Below are 22,889 nucleotides of genomic sequence, written 5' to 3'. Positions count from 1 at the left end.
ACTGTCGCCTCTGTAATCCGGACACTTAGACTTGAAAACAGGTTAGTTACCAGTTTATAGCTCTGCATAATTCATGATATATCAGTGCTTATATCTGTTGTGTGAAACGTATTTACTTCATTACTGTAATTGAATTGTTGGCATGTTGCAGACTATAACTGTACAACAATCCTGCACAATGTACTGTGGTAAACTCACTTTTATGCAACACAGACACTGACCGACCACTATATCTTTGTTGTTTATCTGAAGGACTGAGGAAAAAGAGGTGCAGGTGGACGGCTAAGGATTTCCAATGAGGCACAGGAAGCAGCAGTTACAAACTGGGTTTTGGCAAACAATGCATCACACTTAAGCCTCATCCCAATACCCCTCCTCGACTCCTCTCTTCCCCTCCTCCGGGACTTGACCCGGAAATCGATCAAGACACGCCATGTTGAAGGACGTCCCAATAGCTGAAATGCACACGGAGGAGTCGAGGAGGGGTGAGGGAGGAGGGGTGCGGGAGGAGACGAAGGGGAGGATACAGTATAATAAGAACTGGATACAGCGTGGGAGGCGGGGCCTCATTCATTCCTATGAGAGTTGCTCATTAGCGCATGATGATAAAATGGCCCAACTTTTGAGAGAGTGAAACGTCACAGATTACCCGGCATGCCTGAGAAGTACCCGTATGTGCGCTCATAGCGCATGCGCAACTTTAACCAAAATGCTCGTTCACATCAAGCACATGAATTTACGTACACGTAACAGCACCGTGCGTTCATGACAGCATGGTAATGGCTTGTTATTATGATGGATTTGATATTAACGAGGCGGCAGTTAGCAGCTAGCGGCTAGCTAGTAATTATGCTAATGTAACATCAATCGTTATGTACTTATATTACGCTGTAACAGGATCTAGTGATATCCAACAGAGCTTCATTTAGCATGAAATAGTTATTGCACCGTATATATATATATACACACAGTGCAATAAGCTTCTTAGTGCAATAATAAGCTACAGGGATGTTAATCTAACGTCGGTAATATTAACTTTATTTAATACAACATTTACGGTACAAGATTTAATCATACAGCCCATGTATAATATTTTACAAATGATGAATTACAGCAAACATGTGCAATATATCCATTATTACAGCTCCATGGGATGGCAGTAAGGCGATATGGGTCCGTTCTTATTGTGCATCCATGGGTAAAGATAAACGCATGTAGTGCTGAACACGTAACTTGAACGTGCCGGGCGGCGCGATCCCGTGGGTTAGATGCGCGTTCATAATACAGAGGGAAATAACTCTCAGAATAACGTTATTAGCACATGTTTACAACTTGAGGAACAAATGTTTTTAATAAGGGCTATACAAGTGTTCATACTGGGTTGTTTATTTAGTTTAAAAAAAAATATCCAACGAGTTACAGACCACTCTTTCCCAATGTAAGTCAATGGGAAAAAGTGATTCCGGGCCCAGCAACCTAAAGGAAGTGTAGTACCGTCGTTTGGCCACAACGAATATTCTCATCAGACTCCGGCGCACTTCCTGGGGTCTTGGGATACACGCGAGCAGACTACGCGGAAGTGTTTTCACTACTCGCGTATAAAAGCCCCGCCCCCACCTTCACAGCTGGTCGATTTCAACGCAGGAAAACGGAGAACTGGAAGATGAGTGGAAAAGCGTCACATAAATGTATAAGTGCTCACAGCTCCGTGGGAATTATTATGTGCAATTCATTTCTAAAAGGCTTTCACATTACTATAATTATATTTTAATTTAAATGTAGGCTACATTTTACACCAAAACGGAACACAAAAGCAGGAACAACCATCATACATTGAATTCCTTGACTAACAAGAGAAAGATTAATTCATTTAAATATTTAACAACAAATGGGCCGGTTCTAAAGGGTTATTCAGTTAAGCCCGATGAGAGGGGATACAGCTGTGTAGTGTGCACATGTCATCATTAACAGACGTCGTTTAAAAGTGACGTTTGAGTGGACGAGGACATCCCAATTAATACCTGAGGACTCCTCTGTCCTTGCGTCACCTCCTCGTGTCTCTCACTCGCATCTTACAGAGGCGGAGCTAAGATGCAAGGAAGGGACGCGAGGAGTCGAGGAGGGTTATTGGGATGAGGCTTTAGAGAGATCCGAAGCATAGCAACTATGTGCTGAGATGCATGTTGCACAATGTTATTTTTGAATACAATGTGATTTATTTCATCAACTCATTTGTATTTCTTCATTTACTGTATTTCTGTAAACTCAAGCAATCTTTCTCTGCAGAACCCTCTATGTACAGAGCACAGCCCATAACAGATGAAAGTGCTTTAGAGTATGCTCAGCAGTGTGTAGCTGGTGGCCAATCAATCTAGTATTATGAATGAAGTGTGTTATATTTGGTGCAAAAGTGTTTATGCAGTTTTGAGGGCAGTTCTTGAGGTGTTTTGCACTTTGGGTGTGTGGTTTTGTGAATTGTGTTTAGTGTTCTGAGAAACTGAGCAATTGTCTGTTAAAAAAACGTGTGTTAGCAATCGAGAAAAACTGTAATAGGAGCCATTACCTGTCAATGCATCACTTCTTGGTAACAACTTAATTGGCTGTATTTATGAGGCCCTATATGCTCTGCCATCACAACCTACGTCCATTTAGTGTAATCTGTCTGTCATCTCTTCAGGAAGGGGAGACCAACAGGACAGGGGGAATTGTCATGTAGTATCTGCACAATGAAGGCCTTTACATTTGTTATTTGTCATATTAATAATTGTTTTCGATTTTTCTTTTTATAGAGAAATACATTTTATAGGAGCAGAAAGAGAGCACGCACGTCTCTGCCCTGCCTGTGAGCATATGTGTTTCAAAATCAATAATTTGTGATGTTTATTAGATTTGCTTTTAAACTACAAACCCTCTAGACACCCAGGTCGTCTATTACTGGCCTTCTATTTATAATTTAGTTTTATATTATTATTTTAATTTGACCTAAAGTGAAAACAAAGACCCACGGTGAGCCGTTTTTTACATTTTAAAACAGCCTCCCAGAAGATCTGCGGGCGGCAGAGAGCGGTTGTTATGTTTTTGTTTTGTGCAGCACTGTTACCTTTTGTGCATGAAGAGGGCTACAGGAATAAAGTTTGATTTGATGTGATTTTGATCAATTTTCTTGTCAAACGTGTCTGTTTGGCTGCTGGAGTTTGTTAGAAGGCAGTGAGCTTATTGTAGGTACAATCTAAAAACAACAGTTCAGAAGGAGAGGAAGAACCTTTTTTAATCACCTATGGGAAATTCATTTTTTCTCTCTGTTATTGTATTCACACACAGCCCAGGTGCAGGGGCGGTTCTAGGGGGGCAACAGGGGCCAGTGCCCCCGTAGCACTGACCAGGGACCCCCTATGCCCAGCGCCGTTGGAGGGACAGGGAAGGCCCTCCTATTTGACGTTCCTGCCCTCCCCCAATAAACACGATTTTTATTATTTATAAAAATAAAAAATAAAAATATATATTTTTTTTTAATTATAAATAAACTGTGAACTTTTATGCTACGATGTATGTGATGTCAGATAGCAAAAAATAAATAAATCGCAGGCTACGTCAAATAAATTCATGTGTCTGTTGTGATTTGTGATTCGTCCACATTTAGACCAATCACAGCGTCACACTCTGCCGCCTATTCTGGATTTGTTTATTGTTTATTGTGCATTCTGTAGACTCCCATTTCTGTTTGAATTACAAAATGGACATCAGAAATTGGCTTAAAAGGTCTAAGGATTTATTAAAACGAAATAGCGATGAAAGAACTGCAGCCGATGGTGATGCTGGCGACCCTGCACCTGCCGTTGCAGCAGCGCGCCTTAATGTCACAAGCTTGACCTCGGCAAACCCCGGGGCTGAGTTAGCGAGCCCAAGCCTTGACTCATCAAGGCGGCCGCCACCAAGGCTGTCCTCCGAGGCACAGCTCCTTGTGCCCCTACCATCACCACCTGCGTTGCCACACCCTGTACCACACCCGCCAGCATCCTCCTCCTCCTCCTCCTCCTCCTCCTCCTCCTCCTCCTCCTCCTCCTCCTCCTCCTCCTCCTCCTCCTCCTCCTCCTCCTCCTCCTCCTCCTCCTCCTCAGCATGTCCGAGTCAGGCAGTGGGCTCTTCCTATCGCTGTTTGAGTATACGCTGCACAAAGATGCAGAGTTGGCCAAAATAATGGAAAGCATTCCCCACACAGCAACACACACCTCTCACGACATGCAACATGCCATAATAGAACTAACAGCAGTTAATCGTCTCCGTCTCTACTATTTCTCTCCGAGTGCAAAGATGAGGAAGCTGCCATCCTTAACCAGTGTGCCTTGCTCGTGATTTACCAGTGTTTATGTTGCCCTTTATTTGTGTATGTATTTGCGATAAGTGTGCGTCTTTAACATTTTAAACTGTATACCCCGGTTATCTAGGCCCTTTATGTTAGTTTTTTTGTTGTTTGATGTATATATGTCACACTGTAGGACCTCGAGAAACGATATTTCGATATTTCTGGATGTACAACATGTAGAATTCTTGACAATGCCGTTGACCTTGCTGTTTGATATATATTGTGCCGCAGGCCCGCAGCACATGACGGTTTTGTGTGCCCTCCCATGAAAATCATATGCCCTCCCTTTAGATTTGTTCTGGCGCCGGGTTTTCTTATTAAATTGTCACTTAAAGTTACTAAAACAATACTCTAAATGAAAAAAACGACTGAAACAAAGGACTGTATCTTAAATGTACTAAAACAAATACCAATTACTGTATTTTATGTTTATTTTACACAATTACTTTATAGGCTACTGTCTTTGACTTTTTAACACGCTTTTATTGGGCCCCTCTCATGAAATAACTGGCCCCAGCCTGGCCCCCCCAGTCAAATTGGTCTAGAACCGCCACTGTCCAGGGGTTAGTGCTAGATCGTATACCTCCTGGGTTTTAGGCGGCGGAAGTGACGTTATCGTGGATGAGAAGTCGTCAACTTTTGCAGCAACTGACTGCACATCTGGTAGTAAAAGTAGACATGATTCATTTAATTTTGCATGGGCTCTTCGTGACTCTGGAGTCCTGCAGGAATCCGGAGGACAGCGAACAAGAGTGAGAGGGAGCACACTCCTAAAAAATCTCCCCCTTTTTTTTCTCCAATAAACCTGGTACTGTGTGTGTCACTGTAATCCAAAATCAAACGCACTCAGTGGCTTTCTGAGTGTTAAATCCCATCTGTGCTTTTCTTCTTGTGAGATATCATTTTTGTAATATTGGTAATACCCTGCTGTCCTCCAAAGTTTTGAATTCTCAAAATATTATATTAATGATATTTTTGTGGGAAAATTATGTCTTCATGCTCGTCTCTTGTCCTGGGTGGCAGATTACGTCACTTCCGCCTAAAACCCATAGGTATACGATCAATAACCCTGTCCAGATGACACACACATAGGAGCTACAGTATACACACACTGGGTCTGTACAGATATACCAAAATGAAGATGTTGCCAAGTTTTCTGGCGCCATGGAGCAGTTTGGTGTCCGGTGCCATGCTCAAGGACACCTCGGGAGCACAAAGCAGCTTAACCATTAAATCCCAATGGTCAGTCCGCCCCTGGTCTGAATAGAGCTGAGTTTTGGGAGAGACTTCAGTTTGTGTGACAGATGGCCCTGAAGTATTTTTTTGTTTTGTTGAATTAGTTTTGTGAAATGACAGATGCCCTTTTGTTCTAAAGGTTGTTTTGTTGCCAGTGTTGTGGAGTTTGGCTTCATCACAGTGATTTCTAATCTGATCTCACAGGAGTGTGATGTTGCCTTTTATAGCAGAACCAAATAGTACAACCTCATTTATTCCCCTTGGCTTTCTGTTATTTATTCATTTAGGGGTCTGCTCTATACTATAGCAGCACTATTCAATTTTGCAACTGTGATTGCGGTAAACACTAAACTGGCAACAGATGTATAGCATAATAGAAGATATGGAAATATTCTGTACTGAACCAGAAGTGACTCTACGTCTCTCTCCTCCCTGCCTTCATTTCCTTTTAGTTTTTTGTGTGCATTTTCTAATCAAATGAGGCAACACAAGTAATGACTTCTGTGTGGTTTTCATAGAAACGTTGGAATGTAATGTAATGTATAACTCTGAATGTGACACACAATTCAGCTCAAAATCTAACCTTTTTTACATGTTTTAACTAGCCAATTTCATTTCATTAAATATGCATGGAGGCACCACTGACTTATCACATAATGACGTTTGTTGTTTGATTGTTTACTTATCTGATTGTATACAGTCCTGTCTGGAAGAGATAGAGGCAAACTAAACATTTAAGTAAAACAAATGAAGCACATAAACCCACTGTCCCTTTAGGAAATGGAATGATCTGATAACCAAATAAATTAAAGCTGTGCCTCTTTTTAGTAAATATCTCCTGTTTGCTTTTAATGTGGATTAATGTGAGCAGCTGCCAGGAAGCAAAGAAGGAAGCACAGCAGGAAGCACAATGCTGCCACTGTGTGGACATTAAAAGATACCCACCTTTCAGGATGTATATTACCTCCTCTGATGTTTATCATATCTCCTAAGCAGGGCCCTGACCTATTGGCTGCCCTGGGAAATATGCCCTGCACCTGAGATATGATAATAAAATAACATGCTTTCCTGGGTTAATCGTCCTGTGACAGGTGGCCTTCCTTAAATGCAATTTGGTCCATACACCCATTATAACCTATTCATTAAAAAGGAAATACAGTAATTTCCCACATTAAGCACACTCTCTGTGTTGGCAGCTCAGAGGAGCAGATGGAGCTTTAATGGACGTTCCTCTCCATCGATCTCAAACATCACAGACTGACAGTGTGAGGGGTAACTGCGTTAAATATCTGATGGAGAGCAGTTTAACAAACTAGTCTCAGATCATCACTTTAACTAAAGAACTACAATATAAAACACAGCAAAGCCCTGATGGTCTCACAGCGAGTCTCAGGTCACTGAAAAGTCAAATGACTCATTTCTAAGAATGACGTCTTTTAAGTGTGTATTGCATTGTGTGAATAAATAGCATTTTCATTTGAAATCTTGTTTAGGCCACAACTACAATATAAGGTAGTTATTATACAGGAAAAGCTGAACATTTGAATCAAAAGCTATACGACATGATGCTATGCCACCATGATCTTTTTTCATATTCTTTGACATATTATAGCCTATGACTTTTTCATTTTATTTAATATAGGCCTACTATACAACGATCTTGTAATATTTTCCAAAAACTATACTATGGCATTTTTATTACTTACCCTTAATGTTCAAATACAATTGAAAAAAAGGTCCGGATAACGGGTAAGTTTCTCTTGTTTTTTTCATGACTCTTTAGGGACTCCGAAGACTTTCATATTTTTCTGAGTTATTATCGTTTTTTAAACTTATACTGCGATTTTATTAATATTTACAAACATACTTTACTTACTATGACAACATACTATTTTCACGATAATAAAAAATAGCTTTTTCACATTTTCAACATACTTGTACTACGACTTTTTTCCATATTTTTACCAATAACTTTTTCATACTATATGACTTCTTTGAGATAGTAAACTATAACTTATTTGAGATACTATACTATAACTACTATATCATTTTCTTTCTTTTTTCTTTGACATACTGTGAGTTTTATTCAAAATACTAATATATGACACTTTTTCTTGAAATGAAGTATAGGCCTATCACTTTAAAAAACATTTCTGACTTGCTATACTACGACTTTTTACATGATATTTTCACCAAACTACACACCAACAACCAGCAGGAAAGAAAAGAGGAAAACCAATCACACATTTCAACACTTGTCATTTTAGTATTCTTCAAAACATTTATTGAACAAAAGTATTTCAATTCTCATCACGTTGTCGGTGATACAGTACCATAGTTTGATCTTGAGCGATTCATCACCTCATCTTATTTTTGAATATATACATACAGTGGAGACAAGAATTAAATAACAATGCTCAATAACATTCAGATATATCTTATAAAAGCTGAGGACCCCGTGGTCAACAACACTTCCATTGGTAAACAAATGCACAAAGAGAAAGAAGATCGACGAGGAAAATGTTTGGTAGGACTAGAATATATTTTCTTTACAAACCAGATGACGGTATTTTTGGTTTCTTGACGGTAAAATAACTCATCATAAACTGACTGCGGGTTAAGCCCCGCCCCCTTAGTTCCTGTTTCTATGCCAAAGTTCCAACACTGAGCAGCACATGAAATAAATACTTATTTTAGCGCTCAAAATATATAGTGTTTTTGAAATACCAGGTCCCTTAATTTCAGCCAGAGGGAGACAAAAGCAGCAGTCTTCTTTTTTTAGCTAGTAACGGTTTATTTCGTATAGAAAACATTTCCAGCAGTAAGAAAAAAACAAGATTCAACAACTCTTTATAATTACAAGATTTCTCAAAAGATTGACTAAGTAACTGAAGTATAAATAATTTGTAATTATTCTGAGATCTTACGGTATTATTTTAAGACATTTTCTCATCATTTTAGATTGTTTATTTAGTTTGACTTTGAGACATAGTTTCCCTCCAAACTGTGTCTCGTAGAATGAGTTACGGCTGCTAAGCTGTTATTGGACAACCGCTGCTTGGGGGAGGGGCTTAACATACAGTCAAGAGCTGTGCCTTACAAGTTTGGTGTTGGACCGTTCACATGAATAAGTAATCATTTCCAAATACTTTTCTGACCTTTGTTGGAGTACGTGTGTATACAGTAGATTTCAGGGCCATCCCTTCTTTATCTGTTAATTATAAAGGTCAATCACCACTTTCAATCAGTGTTTTTTTTGTAAATGACAATTTTTCTCACAATTCTCTGTATTCACAAGATTCCCAAACATGTACCTACCTTTGACAAAAAGAGAGATATTATTTTATAACTGTTTGCAGGAGCAGATCAAGTGTAGTTACTCAAAAGTGTTACCTAAAAATGATTATTATTTCTTAATTATTCTTCAGTCAGTATCCTACTGTATCTACAGACGCATACTGGAGGACCTTGTTCACCGTGACACGATATAAAGCATGAGCACAGAGCTATGGATGAACGGTGAGTGCAGTGCAGACCTGGAGCCAGTTCTATGGGTACAGGGTGGCACATTTGGTTACATTGATAAACATTCAAACTCTACAGGAAATCAGAGGTCTCCTATTGCATTAACGCACCACTCGCTGCCATTACAAATATTACAGGAAGTGTTGTATCCAGATTTTCAACAACATCACTAATAATGACTTGGTTTGTGGAGACAGAAGTTGAAAAAAAGTCACAAATGGGGAAAGAAATCATGTAGAGGAAAGGTGAAAATTAGGAGGAAAAAGGCAAGAGAGTGATTCTGGTCACTTTGTGAAGTCATTGTGTGGTTCAAACCTCTGCAGAGGAGTTTCAATGACCTTTCAAAGAAAAACGAGGTTTAAAATAAAGCAAGAAAATAAAACAATGGCCAGCAATAAGGTCCGTCAGACTCCTCTGTGAACTGTTTCGACTTCCTGTGTGGATTAAGAGCAATGGTGTAACCTACGATGTGCGTGGTAGTAAATGGACGTTATGTATGACATCAGCTGGAGAGCTCGACCCCAACAAGGCCTCAGGCGTTCGGTTAGCAGCAGATGTGGTCGCTGCACATGTTCACATCCCGGGGACAGAGGCTCATTAAGCACTGTGCCGTAATTAGACGATGTATCAGAGTGTGTTTTGCCGACAGATGTGAGGTTAAAGGCTCCGTTGTAGAGCTATAAAGGTCACCAGTAGGGGGCGACAGATGAAACTGGAACAGGGAACAGGGACCAGAGCTAAGGCTTGAGTTAAGACAGTTAGGGGGTGGCATTAGTATCATGTGTGTGTGTGAGATCCAGTGTAGGTGTGAGGGTGTGTGAATCACAGCAGCGCTTTGACCAGGTACAGCTTGTCTCCGTGCTCGCTGGTGAAGATGGGGGCCTTCTTGTAGTGCTCCACCAGCTCGTCGATGGAGCCGAACTTACGCTGGCCGATACAGAACACGCCCTCCGTCTGCTGCACCTTAAAGTGCTTATTCTTACTGGATGCCTTCAGAGACACGGAGAAGTCGTTGGGCTGAAATAAATAAAAGAGGGAGACAGTTGTTGATGTGATTAGAAATATGAGAGAGGATACATTGTGTTATGTTGAAAAAAATGCTAAAGCTAATACACAGATGTTAAAAAAGAAACGGACGTGTGTGAGAAAGAAGACTAAATGAAATGAAAAATGAACACCGACTGCTTTTATCCAGCAGGGGGCAGTGTGTTATCACATCTGAAAACTGTGAGACCACATTTATCAAACTGTAACATTCTAAAACACTACTCCTACTCTAAAACTTAAAATAACAGCTTCTGAAGGACACTTTTATTACAAAACAATATAGATTACGAGCTCCAGCAGTCGTTTAAAGGTTTCCTGTTGAGTTATAAACCTCCCGTTTAGGCAACATAAAAACAGAACTGGAAAATCCTCCTGCTGCCCTCACATCACCCGCATTATGTTATTTTCCTCTTGAGTTATGTAAACAATAAATGCTTCATTGGCAGAAAAACAAGACAGTAGGCTCTTGAGGATTGAGAGACTGCAGCTGCCTTCAGAGGAAAAGTCTAATTAAATAGTGGATTTTGGGGGAATGTCTTTAATGACTCAACAATTCAACACTGGTCATGATGATATCTGTCCAACATGTATATTTAAAAAAATAAACATATGAATGTATATTTTACATGTTAAGTGCTTATGGTCGTTTTAAGGTTTTAACCAAATGATATCAACTACATGTAACGGTCATTTTGGTGACTGATTCCTAATGCTCTAAAATAACATGCTAGTAATAATTGTATCACTCAAAAGCTTCTCATAAAAGCTACTCAGACTATTCCGTGTAAGTGTGAGTTTCTCGATAAATGTGTCATAGTCTCCCCTTCTTTTATAAATAACCATTTTACTCTAAGTTGGCTCTTAGAGACGGTGATGCGGAAATATTTTTGACTGAACTTCCTCTTCCACTTAAATGTATAAAAAGGCCTTTTGGTTCTGCCTCCATGATACCACTCCACCATGACGTCACCCCCAGACTCACCGATGACTCGCTGTCTCGTACCAGGAAGTCCCCCTCCTCCCCCCTCTCGTTGAGGATGCTCTCCGCCTGGTGCCGGGTGATGTCTCCGTAGTACCAGTCCCGGCCGGCGAACCTCCCCGAGCGGGCCGGGGCCACGGAGCGCTTCATGGGGGAGCCGGAGAGGGGGGGGGGGAGCTCGGGCCGCTCGTCCAGCACCACCACATAGTTCTTAGGCACCAAACCCACCACGCCGTGCGAGTTCTGACACCTCCACCACTCGGGGTCGTTCTCAGGCTTCTCCACCACCTCCATCACCTCGCCCTTCTCAAAGTTCAGCTCCTCCTCTGTCACAGAGCTGAAGGGGTAGAGAGTTTGCACCAGGTGGAGAACCGCGGCCCCCCCCCCCTCCTCCAGCTTGCCCATTGGCCAACAAAGTCCCGCGCCCCTGGTACCCCTCTGAGAAGTCTCCCTCCTCCCGGTCGTCCGGCCCCCCCAGCTCCTCCAGGACGTAGTTGGAGGGGAACCAGCCCACGCGCCCCCCCTGGCCGCCCCTCCACCAGCCGTCACTACACTTCTCCATCACCACCACCATGGAGCCCTTCGTCAGGGTCAGCTCGTCTTCTCGCTCCGCTGTGTAGGCGAACTTCACCACGGCGGGGACGTTGAGGTCGTAGATGCGTTCAGCCGCTCCTCCTCTTCCCCTTCTTCCTCCTCCTCCTCCTCCGCCCCCCCCGCTGCCATTAGAGGGGGACTCTGTGTCGGAGCTCGGCGTCGGGGAAGCATCGCGGGCGCTCGTCTTCCTCTTCGTTTTTCCCAAACCTGCAGCATGAACAGAAGGATAAAGGTCAAACCGATTGATAACTAGATTTGTTTTATTCTGATTCTGAGATTTAAACCTCAGTTATTGATTGAATTAATCAGCGAATATTCAATGGTTCAGGTTTTTCTCAATACGTTCATTTTTAATCAGGTTTTTCCTTCTCATTTGTTTTAAATAAAAAAATGGTACCTGCATTAATTCAATAATTGTTTTTCATAGTCTTTATTAGTCAGGTGTTCCCTTCTCATTTCAACAAATGTACACCAGTAGATCTTTTATTTGTCTTTCTTCTCATTTGTTTTTAATTAATCCGAAACATGAAGTAATAGTCTTTCTGACCACGACTAGAAAAACGACATATTATCACCTCATAGATTTTATGCAACTATTTGTGTTTATCTGTATATCCTGCAGACATCATGCACCTTATTATAATGATGTTAGTGTAATAATGTGTTTGTTTGTCCTCCTAAATGCTCCACATAGCTGAATAACGGTAAACCCTTCAGTTCCCTTTGCAGTAGGGCTGCTCGATTATGGCAAAAATCATAATCTTGATTATTTGGGTCAATAATTGATATCACGATTATTAAAAAACGATTATCCATTTACTTTGAAAACATACATTTATTGAAAAAAATGTGTAATAAGTTTTTAACAGTTGATTAAATTGATAACAATTTTTTTTTTAAATAAATAATAATTTAAAAAAAAAATCGTTTTATTTTGATTATGTTGTTTTCATAATCGTTGCAAGCCAAAATCGCAATTATGATTAAAATAAGATGAATTGAGCAGCCCTACTTTGCAGTGTGTCAAATCAAAACAAGAAGCTGAAAGAGCTTAAAGGGAGCTGCTGAGTCAGCTGGTTATTCTCTGTGGGTCGCGCCTATAAGCAACCCCTTTCACGAGCAGTCATTTAATCCATGGTTAATATAAAAGCATCGATCGAAGCAGCGGTTTGAGATGTATAATTGTAAAACATTGGGGTGGTGGACGGTGAAGGAGCTGTAAAGACTGAGAGCGGAGAAAAGCCTGAGCCCTTTAGGTCAGCAGCAAACTAATTGAGGCTGCAAGGACCCTCACAAGCACACAGACTACTTTAGAAACGGAGGACACAGGATATTCTACGAGAAACCTCTGAGGTGAAAAGACCAATCAATACTCCAGATAATAGAATGAGAGGTGCACACATCCACCTGCACTGCCCCGTGTCCTTTCACTCAAGACTTAAAAGCTCCTTTTCTAGTTGGGATCCTGTCTACACCATGTACATCTATACTAATCAAAAAGCTGAAAATAGATAGACAGGGAATGAGAAGTGGAGCAGGCACCCTGGGCTTGATCATGACAAGATATCCAGGATCAAAGTCTGCGGCTGCCTAACCCGAATCTGACTCCTCCATCCGTGTACTTTCAAAGACGTCTTTATGTGTTTGCAAACTTCAATTAGGCTTTAAGTGTCTAAAGTCTCTCAGCAGAACACACCCAAGGAGGTCCCCCCTTAAAATAATAATGATACACCATGTGGCTGACAACATTTAAAGCGTTCACTTGACGGTTGAGCTTCTAATAGCTGAAGTGAGTTTCCTGACAGCTATCCCACTTTTCCCCTCGCAGAGCTGCGCTGAAATGCCACGGAAATGTCACTGCCGAATACAACATTTACATTGTTGGAAAACTGCCGGGTTCACTCAGAGTAGCATGAAACTTGTTGGCGGAGGGAAGAGGAAGAGGAAGAGGAGACGAGTTGTGTGAAGAGAGACGAGGGGTCCCTTGGCAGCTGTTTCTCACACAAACAGTAGACCAAGCACATCAGAGGCCACAGCTGACACAAAAACGCAAAGAAGAAGAAGATGGAGGATGAGGCGGGAATAACAAGCAGATCATGTTTATGGATGTGTGTGTGTGTGTGTGTGTTCCATATCTCTTGACTGTGAGACAAAGACTCTTGGGCCTACTTCAGAGGGTTTTCTTTGTAATATTAAATTGACTTTCGCTGCGGGGTAACAAAGAGTGACACATAACGGCAGGACACACACACACACACACACACACACACACACACACACACACACACACACACACACACACACACACACACACACACACACACACACACACACACACACACACACACACACACACACACACACACACACACACACCACACACACACAACACACACACACACACACACACACACACACACACACACACACACACCACACCACATCACACACACACACACACACCACACACACACACACACACACAAACACACACACACACACACACACACACACACACACACACACACACAGGTTGGCGCAGCAGCAGGATATCATCCCGCCGCCCACACACTCACTCGCAACCTTGAAAGGAGACTAGATTGTCAAACCCAGAAGACGTCCACTCAGAGGGGGGAGCGTTGATGAAAGCATGTTGCAGCACATTGCTTCACTGTAAAGCTCACATTGGAGGGCAGTTGTCGTGGAAATTGCTTTAATACATGCGTCAACACTGTACCGCAGACATATTAAGCGTGAAGCGATGAAAAGGCAGAGAATTAGCACTGCGCTGTGATTTAAAGGAGCACTTTGAGTGAATCACAGATGAGCTATGTGGCCTTTTAAATAGCCCTAGCCAAGTTGCTCTCTTCTCTACATTCCTCAAGTGTCACTGGGACCAGACTTAATGCATTACTGTGTGTAAAACCAATTAAACCTGCCAAAAGCCCCGGGGCAGACAAATGAAAATGAATTGGAAACGTTAAAAGCAAGCAGCCCACATGGCATGCACATTCAGCATTTGAGGGTACAAACTATGCACAAGGGTTCAGATTTAAAGGTTCACATTTCCTATTTTAAAAAGGAACATGTTTTGCTTTACTGGAGCTGCAGATGAAGAAGACTAGATGGCGGGAATGCTGACTGTGCACACCTCCCTGATGAGGATGATGATGAACCCTCCCCTAACGCTTCCTTCAAAACACTTGAGATTACAAAAACATGACATACAGCTACTGTTAAAGGTTTAAAGTAAATATTTCAACTTTCCCTGCTTTATTTTGTTTTACAGAAGTCTTTCAATGTGTTGCAGTAGATTTGGCAACAACCTGGTAAGAGAGAATTACAAGTCCCAAGTGGACAAGGGTGAAACTTGCTGACCGCGCTGAAACGTTAAGAGGCTACGGCAAATACTAGCAGTTTTTTTTAGGCTGCAATTTGGCATGGCTATTAGCGGATGGTAACTTTAGCATGCCAACACGATCACAATGAAAATGCCCACGTGTTGATTTTAATAGTTGCTTATTAGCACTAGGCAGCAGAGGTGAATGGGAAGTTGTTCTAAACAAAATGTTGACCTGATGGTCGAGCTAGATGAAAATGTAATGTACCAAAAATATATTAAAGGTCACCTATTATGCAAAATCCACGTTTTCATGTCAACACGTCTCTGTGGAAAGAGATTCTGAAAGTATCAGGAAAAAAGATTCTCTCACTTTTTGTCCTGCATTTATATAAAAACCTGTCTGAAAATGAGCTGATCAGATTTTGGCCACTTTGTGATGTCATAACGATGTTTTGGCTTGTGTAACCATTAGCCAATCACCAACCAAGGTAACCCCCCCCTCCTTATCACCTGAATCTCCTCCTAGAGCACCATTGTGTTCTTTTTAACCAAATCTCTCTCAGAGGGGCGTGGGGAGGGGCTCCTTATTTTCATCTAAAGTAACAGACAGAGAATCAGCACTTTGGAAACAGGGCTGAAACAGAGGGGATTATGGGTAATGCTGCAATGATCTGTTTGGTGCCAAACACTTCAGAGACATGTTTTGTATCTGAGACCTATAATATATTGATGATAAACAGTATGATAGGGGACCTTTAAAATTCATTCCTGAAGAGAACAAGAATCTGGCAATCCGATAGTTGTTGAGATTTCTAACTATTTGGACACATTTCACTTCAAACCAATGGCAGGTAACAATGAATGTCTCTAACTAACTAACGAGTGGAGCGACTGACACACCGATATTTCTATCTATAAACAGCTTTTGCCATCTTAAATGTATGTTGATAGCGTGGCTGAAAACATTGAAAAGGGTCAGTGGAATCACACTGGGGATATTCAACGAATGTATTTCTCTTCGACCACTAAGTCACAACTAGACAATCTCAATAATTTGTCATTCTTATCATAATCAACTCACATGACCCTTGATACCAGCCATGCTCTCTGTAGACCATGTACTGAAAGGATTTGTGGTCATATTAGGAGCTTACTGACTGAACTACTGTCGACCACATATTGTACTTCTACAAAGCAGCACATTTTGTTGCCTCCTTTGAACAGGAAATGGGTCTATTTTTGCTCGACACTTAAAATAACTGTTCATTAGAGAGTCAAAAGGGCTGCAGCCAGAGATATAATGCCTTTTGACCCACGGACAGGATTTTTAAAATACCTCACATTCGCCCACGCACCCTCACACATCGCTGCCATGTACAAACTCAGGTGGACAGAAATGCAACTAGTTCGTCATACTGTAGAGCACAGGCCCACTTTCAGCAATAAGGAAGACCTTTGCTGTTCTCTTTCAGCCATTACTGTCTTTATTTTCTGTGCAAGGAAACTGGGGCACAAAGCAGCATGGAGCCGTTTACAATTCAATTCTGCCTGGGTGAATGTGAGTAGTTATACACATACCACTTTCGTCTCATTAGTATGCATAGAAAGTGACAGGTCACACCTCTCCCTACTTATTAAGCCCCGCCCACTTCCGGCTAAACCCCGCCCACTTCCGGCTAAGCCCCGCCCACTTCAACCGGAAGTCCCGCCCACTTCCACCGGAAGTCCCACCCCCATAAGCCCCGCCCCTTCCACCGGAAGTCCCGCCCCCACTTCCGGTTTTTCAAAATAAAATTAAAAAATATTTTAAAAATGATAAAAATAAAAATGCTGCCCCTACCGGTCACCCCCACTTCCGGTTTTTCAAAATAAATTAAAAAATATTTTAAAAATGATAAAAATAAAAATGCTGCCCCTACCGGTCGCCCCGCTTCCGGTTTTCAAAATAAAATAACATGAAATGTAACAACCATATATTTTAAAAGTAATGTCTCAGCTCTAAAGAGCAAGGTCCCGCCACCTAACCACTTCCTGTGCCCCTGTATACAGCAGTATTGACTGTAACTTACAAATACTTGCAAATAACATGAAATATACAACCATATATTTTAAAAGTAATGTCTCAACTCTAAAGAGCAAGGCCCCGCCACCTAACCACTTCCTGTGCCCCTGTATACAGCAGTATTGACTGTAACTTACAAATACTTGCAAATAACAAGAAATATACAACCATATATTTTTAAAAGTACTGTCAATCTCACTAACTCTCTCTCGCTCTCTGCTATTCTCTGCCGTGAAAAGTTTGGTGAACAGTCAAGACAGGTGTGGGGACCATAAAACCCCCAGACATCCTCTGCGGGACAAATGGTGGGGCGATGGGGAGGACACACACACACACACACACACACACACACACACACACACACACACACCACTCACCCCCCTCTTCCGTTCAGGATGTTTCTTTTCAAGTTTTTGTGAAACTGCTAAAGAAGTATTTGTTTTGCAAAAGAGGTTATTTTCAAAAGATCTTATTTAGGTTTTAATAGTGATACCTAAGGGTATTCTCTTTCAGTATATGGATTTGTGAACTAATGTGTAATTACTTTTATTAACTATAATTGCACAGGATCATTCTAAGAAGAGTGAGAGGGCTAATGAGCCAGCACCATACCTCCTCTATGCATTTTCTTGACCTGTATCTGATCATGAAAAACTTGACTCTTTTTAAAAAAGTTATTTTTCATCTATCATTTTCAACCATGCAACAAGAGATCAAATTTAAGAATAAGTAATAGTTTGTCACGATTTTACGGGAAATAGTCAGTGCGCAATGTCACATCTTAAAGACAGCTTTAACTGGATAAATGGTTAGTCTTTTTTCAAAACATACCGTACGTTCTGCATGTTAGTATATTTGGTCAATCGATTAGACCCTACTGCCCTAGACGCATGCCCTCAATAGGGAAGTCACGCTTTGGGAAGAGGTGTTTCATTTCACAGATCCACCTTGATTTGTTGTTGTGAGGGGTGAAGGAAGAGGGACGGGGGAGGAAAATTCAGAGGATGAAAAAGCAGAAAACATAACTTGTTTTTGTAAAACGGTCAGCACGTCAGTTTCAAGAAAGACGTTTGCATACATAAAAAAGTGTATCTTACAGTTCCTTTTGTGAGAGAATTACACACAAATCTGCAGAGTGTCACTAAAAAGTTGTAACACAGGGACTGACATTCTGTATGGGGTTTCACACGGACACAAAGTCTACTTCATTATCTACTTTGTCAGCTTTTATACACAAAAGTGTATCTTTCAGTAACTTTCTCAGAGAATTTAAGCATAAATCTGTCAAAGATTCTTAACGAAATCTACTTCATTATCTACTTTTCAGCTTTTATACACAAAAGTGTATCCTTCAGTAACTTTCTCAGAGAATTTAAGCACGTCAGTTTCAAGAAAGACGACAATAATTAGTAGTTAGACATTTTGGAGAAATGTTCTCTGTCGTTCTTAATGCAAAAACAAATCATCTCTACTCCCTTTGGGTGAAGTCCAGGAATGTTCTAGGGGGGAGTGGACACTTGCTGTTACATGGCATAAAGCTTCTGCAGTGTGCCAATAAATGTATAGTTTCCCTAAAGCTCCATACATTTACACATATTGACTAATGACTCAGCACATGAGGGGTAAATACAAAACAAATCTAAATATCACCAATTATTCCAGAATGTGACTAGAATAGAGTCTAGAGAATGGACCCAGGCTTTGTCTTCAGCCATCAACTAAATAGGGGCGTGCTTTTTTTTTTTGAATCACCAGTATGTTACTCACCATTGAAGACAGTGTTGAGGGGGCAAGCAAAGTGTACTCAGCGGCAGATTGCATGGAAGCAGAAAGGCCTGGCTCAGACACCATGTATCCAAAGGTTGACGGGGAACTTCCAACCAGTTCCATCACCTGTTTAGCTTGAGGGAATTTAAACACCATTCAAAATATGGATTACAGAAAAACAATATATGTAGTAAATCGGGTAATCATTAATAAGGGGAAAATGTGCAAGTCTAACCTGAGTCTGGCATGAGCACTTGATCAATAAGGTGGATGACAATGTCCTTCTTGAGCACCATCTTGATGCCATTGACTGTTAAACTCTCGCCATCACAGCCTTGAAATCAAAGTAACGCTTCTAAAAACATATATTTTAGAAAAGTAATGTTAGTCATGTCAAGTTATCAAGACTGCTGTGTTTCATCGAAACAGTGTACAGAGCAGAAAGGGGAACATTTGTCGCCACATTAACATACCGACTCCTCTATCAGTTTTTGCATACATAAAAAGTGTATCTTACAGTTCCTTTTGTGAGAGAATTACACACAAATCTGCAGAGTGTCACTAAAAAGTTTTACACAGGGACTGACATTCTGTATGAGGGTTTCACACCTGAGCTGCTGGGGGGAGGGCGTTGAAAAGGGGGTGAGTATGTTTGGCTCTCTGGTGTGTTAAGAGTCACAGTCTTAAAGAAAAATCTGGTCAGAAAAAGTACTTAACTTTCTACCAGTTGTAAATTGTCTTACATATAAAAAAAGTAAGAGACTTACTGTTTCCTTTGTGAGAGAATTACACATAAATCTGCAGAGTGTCTGTAAAAAGTCTCAAAATCACAAACTGCAGACGCCTCAAGGAGAGACTTGAAAAGATCCATGCCGAGTGGGGGGAGAAGAAGAAGACTAATAACCAGCAGTTCACTGAAGCCAGGGACTTTTTTCTTTAAAGTAAAATAAAAATGGGAAACTACTATGCAAAACGCTCTGTATATATTGATCAGAATGTAGTCAATACCCTTTTAATAAGTGTGGTGATGAGGACGATTGAAAACAGAACGAGTAGTGACCCCTGTGTAAACAGAATGGCTGAAGTTTGTAAACTAGAAGACATTTTGGCTATCGTGCGTTCTGGCAGTACTATCCCCGGTCATTGGGAAACGATTGTAAACGAAACATTTAAAGTGGTCCTGGAATCTTCATTTTCCGAAACATTCTGTAACATTATCTCAGAAATGAAACAAACATCAAAAGTGTATCATGTGCTCTCAGTGTATGCTCTGTTTGTAGATGTAATGCATCTCTGTGCAGAAAGCAGCATACACATGAATATTCTGACTGAAGTGAAAAAACTCCATCACGATATCTCCAGTCATATGGGGAATTCTAAGCTGGAGACGGTCCTGCGGATGTTGCAATCAGTATAACTATTTGATTTTTGGGTGTGAAAAATAAAAAAGTGTTTTTTACATTTAAAAACTGTTGTCTTCATTATAGCAAGGGGGAGCGTGTCTCATACATGTGTATTACAGTCCTTCTTTTTGTGTTTTTCAGTGTTTTTCTGTGTGTCTGTGTGACAAAGCACAAATCATTTCAAACAAACCCTGAATCAAATTTAGAGAGGACCATTAAGAGTCAGAATCTTAATGAAATCTACAGACACAAAGTACTTCATTATCTACTTTTCAGCTTTTATACACAAAAGTGTATCTTTCAGTATATTTTTGAGAGAATTTAAGCATAAATCTGCCAAATGTTTCAAAAAACAGCCTTGTTTCACTGAAATAGCCTCAAAATCACAAACTGCCATTAAGAGTCAGATGCTTTTACGGAATCTAATAAAACAGAGTATTTTCTACAGATGACTCCTCCCACTCAACGCAATAAGTACCATCCCACTCAGCAAATCATATAAAACTAAGGACCCCCACTAAGACGACCGTTGAAAGTAGCCATGAATCTGAGAAAAACCAAGTCTGATATAGCCTCCCCTTATTATCACCAGGATAACGGATATGGGCTTAATGACTGGATGTTACAAAGTAAGGGGGAGGATGTTCCCGAAGAAGAGCCCTCCTCTATATCATATCCATGTAAGGTCTTTAGGACAAAAGAGGACCACGATAACATGACATATGAAGAATATCTTTCTTTAAAAGATGGTATTATAGATAACCTTTATAGAAACAGTATATCTCATACCACTCGCCAAGATCGCAAACGACAATTAGCAGAAAAGAAAAGAAAAAGTAAAGAAAAACGAAGAAAAATGAAAAGGAGAAGAAAAATGAAAAGCAAACGCAGAATGCGAATGAAAAGAAAAGGACGGAAAACCAAAAAGACAAAACGAAGGAAGGTGAAAAGAAAAAGGAACAAAGTGAAGAAATGTAATGGTGTTGTTGAGTCATTACCGGATCATAATAATCTTATAGATCATCTACCGCTAACCGACTGCTGCGAATGTGTTGAACAAATACCAAAAGCAATGGCAGAGCTTTGCTTCAATATAATGAGAGAAAAAGCACGATACTGTGGAATTGCCCAAATTGGTGACAGTGCCAGAACATGCATTAAAAGACTGTTGGAGGATTTCTATTCTAGTATCGGTTTTCATTACATCGAAGGATATGCCAAAACGTGTGACGACATAGACAAAGCTTTTGAAGACAATTATATGGTACCTGTCCTTACAGCTAAACAAATCCTACGCCAGGTATTCAACAGACCACAAGAAGCACAAGAAGCCCCAGAAAGGATTACATTCAGAGCTAATAACGGTGAAACCGAAGAAGAAGCAAAGCAGATTATAATCGTTGCGGGTGAAAGGATAGAGAATTTGCATGTGATGTTAATGCATTTATCTGATATAAAAAATGCATTTGTTTACTTCCAAGAGACCCCTAAACATCTACTTGGGCAATGTGAATTGAACGATAAACCGATCACTGTCAATGAAACGCGGAGAGAAGCAGCAGTGCAAATCGTTAAGTCTATTACCTTGTATGCACTACGGCATTAACTTGGTCAAATGTAATGTGTTTTTATGAAAGTGTGTTGAATGTTGTGTTTTCAATTAAACAACCATTACAAAATGAAAATGTGTTTTATTTTTTTTTTGCTCTCATATATAGTAATAGTATTGTAAACGAAACATTTATAATAAATCTTCGACAGGCTGCCACACAGCCTGCAGTCCGTCACCCCGACCCTCAGTATGTGCACTAAAGAATGGGCAAAGATTACGGCTTTTTCGGTTTTCTAACCACCATTAGGCGTCTAAAAAGAGTTGGTTTTACTGAGGCACCATTTTTTGCACGTAATGGATGTCCTGTGGTGCTGGTCAGTCAGAGTTGAATAGACCTGCGTCAGGGGTTCACACCAAAAGCCATAAAGGAGTCTTTTGTCATTGATGAGCGAGGTCATCTCTCTCCTCCACTGGCCAATAAACTTTCACATTCTCCACTTTTTTATGATTTTGTTTAGCTCACGGACCCCAAACAAAAGTGCAAAGAATTGAATTAATCACAGGGAAATGAATAAAGGATTAATTTGCATTGATTTTTGCTCCACCACAAATGGAGTCATTTTCTTGACCATAAGGACCTGAGATGTGCACCAACCTGGTGACCAAATACAAGAAGCATCTGACCTATGTGCTGTCCAACAAGGGTTTCTCCACCAAGTACTAAGACATGTTTTGCAAGGGGATCAAATACTTATTTCCTCCACTATATTTGACTCTTCATTTGCTGTAACAAATATGCATTTCCTCTCTGGGGGACGAATAAGGGTATTCTGATAATTCCTCATACATACTCCTTTAAACCATTTTTTAAAAGTTAAGACATTCAATGGTAACCTTGTTAACAGAAGTGGCAATAACAGAGTGATATTGACTTTTAGTGATTTATTTATTATGCACTTTTTTCCTGCAGGTGTGGCTTGAGGAAGGAACACAGCGGCGGAGGAAAATGCCACAATGT

The 22,889-nt window shown here is 40.7% G+C and overlaps 1 protein-coding gene across 1 annotated transcript in view; it reads right to left on the bottom strand.

Annotated features, from left to right (window-relative positions):
- Window positions 1-7,857: 7,857 nt before the first annotated feature.
- The window catches only part of nck2a (NCK adaptor protein 2a), a 53,604-nt gene continuing 38,572 nt past the window's right edge, over window positions 7,858-22,889 (bottom strand). Inside the window, 3 exon segments of the mRNA XM_034213781.1 lie at window positions 7,858-10,141; window positions 11,154-11,546; window positions 11,548-11,951. Coding sequence (XP_034069672.1) covers window positions 9,947-10,141; window positions 11,154-11,546; window positions 11,548-11,951 — 992 coding nt within the window. The 3' untranslated portion in view covers window positions 7,858-9,946.

The sequence above is a fragment of the Gymnodraco acuticeps genome, unplaced genomic scaffold (genome assembly GCF_902827175.1).
Source record: "Gymnodraco acuticeps unplaced genomic scaffold, fGymAcu1.1, whole genome shotgun sequence".
Taxonomy (NCBI): Eukaryota; Metazoa; Chordata; class Actinopteri; order Perciformes; family Bathydraconidae; genus Gymnodraco; species Gymnodraco acuticeps.
Note: the sequence above shows the minus strand (reverse complement) of the source record. Positions and strands in the feature narration are given on the sequence as shown.